This window comes from Centruroides sculpturatus, unplaced genomic scaffold (assembly GCF_000671375.1).
Source record: "Centruroides sculpturatus isolate CEXI.00-Female unplaced genomic scaffold, Cexi_2.0 scaffold17, whole genome shotgun sequence".
In the NCBI taxonomy this organism is placed as follows: domain Eukaryota; kingdom Metazoa; phylum Arthropoda; class Arachnida; order Scorpiones; family Buthidae; genus Centruroides; species Centruroides sculpturatus.
The window spans coordinates 783056-790861 of record NW_019384462.1 but is presented as its reverse complement, the minus strand read 5'-3'; the positions used below and the strand labels follow the sequence as shown (position 1 = coordinate 790861).

Sequence of the window (7806 nt, the reverse complement as noted above, 5' to 3'; positions counted from 1 at the left end):
ATTTTTTGGGAATAATCCGTATAAACTATGCTATAAACAAAAAATTGTAGGATTACTTACCGAGTGTGCACCGTTCGACGTCGCCATTGCTTAAGCTTGTGTTCGTCGCAGAGCAGCGCACCAAACGACGGCTGCAATTTCTGATGTTATTTTTCTGCGAAAAATTTGTTGAACTTTGGAGACATCATTAATAGAAATAATTTTTATGGCCGTTGAATAAGAAATGTTTCTTTCACAAGAAATGTGTAAAATTACAGTGCTGTATTAGACTTACGGTACCTAATTTACATACTGTACAGATGATAGTAAACTCAACTTACTTGCCTAAACTCTCCATAGCGTGGCACTGGACGGCAGAAAGTATATATATAATTATAATAAAGTTTCTATAAATTAAGTTAATATATAATTATATATACAGTATCTAATTTATATATAATTAAACAATACTACATCCAACACACACCGTAACATCAAAAGACTTACTTCTATTATAAACCAAAATGGTGCTTAATTGACTATAATTTCTTTCACTAACGTTTTCAAATCTTTCGATAGTTAGCGAAAGAAATTATAGTGAATTAAGCACCGTTTTGGTTTATAATAGAAGTAAGTCTTTATATATAATTAATATATAATTATATGTACAGTACCTAATTTATATATAATACTGTACAGACGATAGTAAACTCAACTTACCTGCCTAAACTCTCCGTAGCGTGGCGCTGGATGGCGGAAAGTAGTTCGGCTGCTCGTCCGCAATGACGAGTTGGTGATGACATTTTACTGCGTTTTGCGCGTCCCTTTTAGCGTCTTTATACGAATACTGTCACAATTTTTCACAACGTTATAGGAATCTACGTTATAGGAACCCGCGTTATAGGGGGTCTACTGTAATTTACATGACAGAGTGTTCATTAAAACCAAAAAATCCTTTCTATTAAAAAAGTAAATTTTTTTCCAAATGCACATGTTAAAAAATTGACAAACAAGTTAGTTTATCTGTTTTCACTTATGTAGTTTAACTTCACAGAAAAGTTTTCTATGTGTATTCTTGCTTATGTATTCACTGTAGTTCTGAGACTGTAATAAACAAATGTGTGATCTAAATCAAAACATATAAACATTTTTTGAAAAATACATTTTAATTGTATTTAACTAAACAAATATGTTGTTTTTATTATTGTTGTTTTGCCCATACAGATAGGTATTTACCTTGTACTAATAAATAAAAATAAATGAAAAACTAGAAAATAAATAATAATCTTAAAAAGAAAACAAAATTTAAATTTGACAAAAAACAGAAAACGTTTCCTATTTATCTTTAGATGATGATATATCAAGCACTTCTATTGTTGCATGAAGTTAAAAGGGAGGTCCGGCCCCCAGTCAGTAAACTTAATCCTAATTTCGCCCTTCTTCAGAAAAGGTTGTGCATCCCTGGTGTAACCGTCTACCAGAATTTGGAAAATGTAGGTGAAACTAAGACATTTACTGGTCCCAGATAATATGTTATACCATATTGTCATTGTATTCTAATTTATACTTGATATTTTGGTTTTTAGTGTATGGCAGGGATGGCCAACACGTAGACCGCGGTTGACCAGTCGACCACAAAGATTTTGAAAGTAGCCCGCAAAGTTAAAATTGAACAATTTGCTTTCACTTAAATTAATGTTTAAAAATCTTAATTCAATAATTTATTCTTACAATAATAGACTGTCTGTGCAACGTACCCATATTGTTTGTATTTATCCTGGTGACAATGCAAATGAATGTTAACGCATGCACATATAAAAATCCTAAAATTGTTTGCCCATATTCATAGTTGCCCACAGACTATATTTTATCAAAAAAGTAGCCCCTAAGGGATAAAAGTTTGGCCACACCTGGTGTATGGGTTACATTGAGAAATTGTAAATGCAGTGCACTGCATATGTTGGTTATCCCATTGTATTGGCTGGTTATTGGTGTTGTATTTGTTACATTGTTACCATATGTTTGTAAGCTGATGAGGGGTCCTTGTACCCAAAATGCATACTTACCTAAATTTGAAATTTGATTATTAAAGACCGACCCTTTTTTTATAAAAGTTCTGGCCTTGGTGTGATAAGCCCTGCAAATTGTTATACCCTATTTATTAGGTTATATAATTCTGTCTAAATTATTATTACTATTATATTGAGCTTAGTGATGTTTATATATACAAAATTTGAAATGTATAAAACATTACTCTCTATCATTATTCTTAATTGTTTCTGGTCAGTCTTAATCCTTCTACGTCTCATTTAAAAGAAATTAAAATTTGATTATTTTAAGAAACACTGAGATTATTTATTAATATTAAAAACAGATTATAATTTTGATATTTATGATGATAAATTGAATTATTAGATGTGCAATCTAAAATATTTGTATTTTTACTTAGGTATATTCTTTTAAAAGAAAGAAATATGTTATTGACAATGCAACATGCTGCAAAGACTGAATGTGAATTATTTCCTAGTCCAGAAAGAATAGATAAAGTAATATTAGTATTTTTTATTTCATTTCAAATAATATAAATGATTTTTAATATTTGAAATATTAAAAATTAATTAACAATAAATTTAAAAGTAACTAAGCCAGAACTAAGTTCAATAAACAAATAGCACACCTTTAAGTGCTTTTTCAGCACAGATTTTTTTTTTACAAGCATTTTAGGCTTTATTTTTAAGCCTTCAAATTGTCAAGAATGCAAAACTTTGATTCTCCAAATCAGAATGCAACCTGAAGAATATTTATTAAGAAAGCTGTAGACATTTGTCAAAAAGAAAAAACTATACTAAAAAAGTGCTTAAAGATGTATTACAGTTAAACATCAATTTAACAGAATACAGTAGACGCCCCTATAATGCGTAGATACATTCCTCGTTATACGAATTTCGCGTTGTAGGAATCCTTAATTAAATACATGAGCCAATCGCAGCCTGACACGTGTGAAGTTTACAGACTACAGCTGTTTGAAAGGTTTTCTTCCATAAAATTAATCGATTCTAGACTAATTCGACTTAACATTTCCAAAATACGTATAATTTTTTGGGAATAATCCGTATAAACTATGCTATAAACAAAAAATTGTAGGATTACTTACCGAGTGTGCACCGTTCGACGTCGCCATTGCTTAAGCTTGTTTTCGTCGCGGAGCAGCGCACCAAACGACGGCCGCAATTTCTGATGTTATTTTTCTGCGAAAAATTTGTTGAACTTTGGAGACATCATTAATAGAAATAATTTTTATGGCCGTTGAATAAGAAATGTTTCTTTCACAAGAAATGTGTAAAATTACAGTGCTGTATTAGACTTACGGTACCTAATTTACATACTGTACAGATGATAGTAAACTCAACTTACTCGCCTAAACTCTCCGTAGCGTGGCACTGGATGGCGGAAAGTATATATATAATTATAATAAAGTTAAAATAAATTAAGTTAATATATAATTATATGTACAGTACCTAATTTATATATAATACTGTACAGACGATAGTAAACTCAACTTACCCGCCTAAACTCTCCGTAGCGTGGCGCTGGACGGCGGAAAGTAGTTCGGCTGCTCGTCCGCAATGACGAGTTGGTGATGACATTTTACTGCGTTTTGCGCGTCCCTTTTAGCGTCTTTATACGAATACTGTCACAATTTTTCACAACGTTATAGGAATCTACGTTATAGGAACCCGCGTTATAGGGGGTCTACTGTAATTTACATGACAGAGTGTTCATTAAAACCAAAAAATCCTTTCTATTAAAAAAGTAAATTTTTTTCCAAATGCACATGTTAAAAAATTGACAAACAAGTTAGTTTATCTGTTTTCACTTATGTAGTTTAACTTCACAGAAAAGTTTTCTATGTGTATTCTTGCTTATGTATTCACTGTAGTTCTGAGACTGTAATAAACAAATGTGTGATCTAAATCAAAACATATAAACATTTTTTGAAAAATACATTTTAATTGTATTTAACTAAACAAATATGTTGTTTTTATTATTGTTGTTTTGCCCATACAGATAGGTATTTACCTTGTACTAATAAATAAAAATAAATGAAAAACTAGAAAATAAATAATAATCTTAAAAAGAAAACAAAATTTAAATTTGACAAAAAACAGAAAACGTTTCCTATTTATCTTTAGATGATGATATATCAAGCACTTCTATTGTTGCATGAAGTTAAAAGTGGTGACTCTTGGATTTGAAAAGAAAAATAACTTGTTGATTTAATTACATATAAAAAGCATACTAAAATTAATAGGATGTTAATTTTCACATATATACAGAGTGGAAATTTTGTCTGGTAAATCCAAAGTCCATTAAATTGAGGTTTTACTGCATTTGTTTATTAAAATAATTATTATTTCAATGTATTTAAATTGTAAAATGTTCTTGATATTGAAATGTTTTTCTGAATTAAAAATTTTATTTTAAATGTTTTTAAATTATTATCCATTACCAGAGTATTGACTGAAATTTGAATGTTTCTATAGAAAATTAAACTTGCTAATCATATGTTCTGCATTTATGACAGTTGACAAGATACAACTCAATTTTATCTCTCTTTTACCATTAATAGGAAGAGACAAATCCTACAAATTAGCACCAAATGGCTGAATTTATATAAGATTAAAGTTTTTACAAACTTCAAGGAATGCTTAAAGGTTCACTGTAAAATTTATGATACATTTCTGTTACTAAATTACCAGATGATCTTTTAATCACAAGGTTTAAAACTGAGAAGGAAACATTATCTGTTTCTGTTAGAGAAAACTTTATGGATAGATAGATAGAGTAACATATCTACAAATTACAATAATTTATCCTATGATCCAACCCATATTATCAGGATATCGTCAATATATTGTAGGTATAAAAGCACAAACTTGGGGTACAATTATGAAGCACTCTTTTCAAGTGCTTCATAATTGTTTCTGCTAACACTACTGATAGAACATTCATAGACACCCCTTGTTTTCAGAAGTAGATATGAGCATTAAATTAAAAATATATAGATGATTAATTCCAAGATCTCTCTTATTATGAGCTCTTGCTTAATGCTAATACAGTTATATAACATTAAAACATTGACCAAAATAATTGCTTTAAAAATTGGAACAGATGGATACAACGATACACGAATCTTAATCTGCTCAATTTATTCATAGTTTTCAATAATTTTATACTTGACTTTCAGCCAAATTCCCAGTGTAGTAGGAATGGAAAATTCCTGCATTTAAATGATGTAAAACTAAAAATAAATTAGCCAGTCAAAGGAAATAAATGTTGTGAGTGCATTATTAGTATTATTATTTTATAAATGGTAGCCTCATTTTGTCAGCAGTTCCATTGTTTTTCTGAATATATTTACTAACGTTTTTGTCATAAAGTATAATTTTCTGTAATAAATGCTTTGAGTAAGAAATCCTAAAAATAAATCAATAAATTAATCAATCAGAATAAAGTTAGATTGTGTTATTATTTTGCAAATGGCAAAGTTCTGAATTGGTTGAAGATGAATAAGTGTGACAACATGGTTCAAACCAGACACTCTGGTTCTCAGTCAGCTAAAGATATTGGTAATTTAAAGAAACAAAACAACAAAGAAGAAAGTATTTTTAATTTCTTGGTGATATGTTTATTGACTTTCAAAGAGAAGATGACATCATAAGAGTAATTTCTTATGGAAGCTGAAAAAATTATGATTTGCACTTGTATTGTTTGCATTGCTGTATCATATTTATTTGTTGTATTTCTAATATTAAAGCAACATGCGATTCAATATTAAAATATAAACTTTTTAAATGTATAATCAAATACTTTTTAAAATTATAAATATATAATGTATTAATATAGTAATTTAATACAGCCACAAACTTCTTAAAAATTATATAATTTTAATTTAGTTAATATTTATTTGTTTATGACTTTGTTCAAGAACTCATTTTAAAATTTATATATTTAAATTTTTCTAAGATATATTTTATTTCAATTAAATATTATGATAAAAATATTTTACTAAAACCATAAAATTACTTATTAAAAATTATTTACTAATTTTGCTTATATAGAGCAATTTATCTTTTAGGTAGAAGAAAGTATGGAGAATCTTGAGGAAGTAATTAGAGAACGTAATAGAGCATACTATGAATTAGAAACTGGAGAAAATGGTGAAAGACCATGGGAAATGAGAAGAGATGAAATAGGTCGAGAGTATAGGTACAGAAAATTTTTTATTTAAATATAACTATTAATACAAAATCACTATATACCAAGGAATATGTAATGAAAAGTTTTCAGAAACATCAAATAATGCAATTTTAATCTACATTTTGAGAGAAATTTCAAACTGTTGATAAAACATTTAAAAATTGTAATAAAAAATTTTAGTCTGTTCAGCAGTGTGAGAAATTATAAGTATGAGACTTTAATTTGTAATTTAATTGCACTGAAGTTTGAAATTTTAATTAAGAGTAAGTATAATACTGCTTTTACTTATATTTACTTTTTCTAGTTTTTATTTAATTTGATTCTAGCATTTGTTACTGTTATAGCACAATGTTCAAAAAAACCATGTTTAAAAGTGAAAAATAATATAACTAAAAACACAATACCTTATTAATCCAGCAATATTTAATAAGATGATAACGTTGAATAACGTTATTATCTTATTAAATAATAACGTGAAAAATAATATTGGACTTCATGCCAAATATTGGATAAGTAAAGTTTAGAAAATTATCATCTAGGCGTTAACAACCTACAGCTATTGCTACAAACAACTAGCGCTTTCAACGAAACTATTTTCGTCTTCTTCGGGTTGAAAGAACAGTTAATAACCTTCAAATTCAAATTGCAGCAACGGCAAACCAGCATTGGAATAAAATCAAAATAGAACAAAAACAGAGAATTTGAAAGACGTGCGCTCAATGCCGTAGATCACTTGATGAACAGGTGAAGAAATTCAAGTTCGTTGGATCAGGCCAAGTAGGGTTCCTAGCTGGTATAGTTTGAACATCCGATACAAAACAGTTATGATCTGGCAAATGGTGGTGGAGGACGTGATTGGCGATGGGAAAACACACCTCAAATATCCTTTCTCAATGAGGTGGGATCTGCAAACTCCTGTGTCAGCTGAACTCTTCATGTCATCATCGGACATTTCCTTTTATTTGGAGATCCTCCCCTCTTTCTTCTCCTGCCCATTTTTGGCAATGTTGATTTATCTCTCTCTCTGTCCAATAGTGATTTTTTGTTGTTAGGTTCCCAGTGACACATCAAATGTGTCACCTGGGAAAGGAAGTGACTCCAGTGAAAGATACAATCATATCCTCTGACAATTAAATTATTTTTTTTGCTGGAAAAATTTTACCACAATTTAACTTTTGAAATATTTTAATTATTTTTTTCACCCAGTAATCTTGTCAAGTCCTGGCTCTCTTGTAATATTTGTATGGTCTTTACTATACAAGGAAACTCATAAACAATCACAAACAAAACCTTTCTTAACCAGTACAGTCGACCCCCCCTATAAGATCATAGATATAGTCGACCCCCCTATAATTACGATTCCTATAAAACTACGAAAAAATATACGTATTTTGGAAATGTTGAGTCGGATTAGTGTAGAATCGATTAATTTTATGGAAGAAAACCTTTCAATCAGCCGTAGTCCGTAAACTTGACACGTGTCGGGCTGTGATTGGAACGACTTGTAAGAAATCGGATTCCTAATAAATTGGAACGTATCTATATCTTATAGGGGGGTCGACTGTA

At 29.5% G+C, this 7806-nt stretch overlaps 1 protein-coding gene across 2 annotated transcripts in view; it reads left to right on the top strand.

Annotated features, from left to right (window-relative positions):
* Nucleotides 1-7806, top strand: part of LOC111620899 (39S ribosomal protein L47, mitochondrial-like) — a 21092-nt gene that overhangs the window by 9621 nt on the left and 3665 nt on the right. For both annotated transcript variants that reach the window (XM_023362920.1, XM_023362921.1), the window contains exons 4-5: nucleotides 2429-2525; nucleotides 6119-6249. In XM_023362920.1, coding sequence (XP_023218688.1) covers nucleotides 2429-2525; nucleotides 6119-6249 — 228 coding nt within the window. The remainder of the gene's footprint in view (nucleotides 1-2428; nucleotides 2526-6118; nucleotides 6250-7806) is intronic.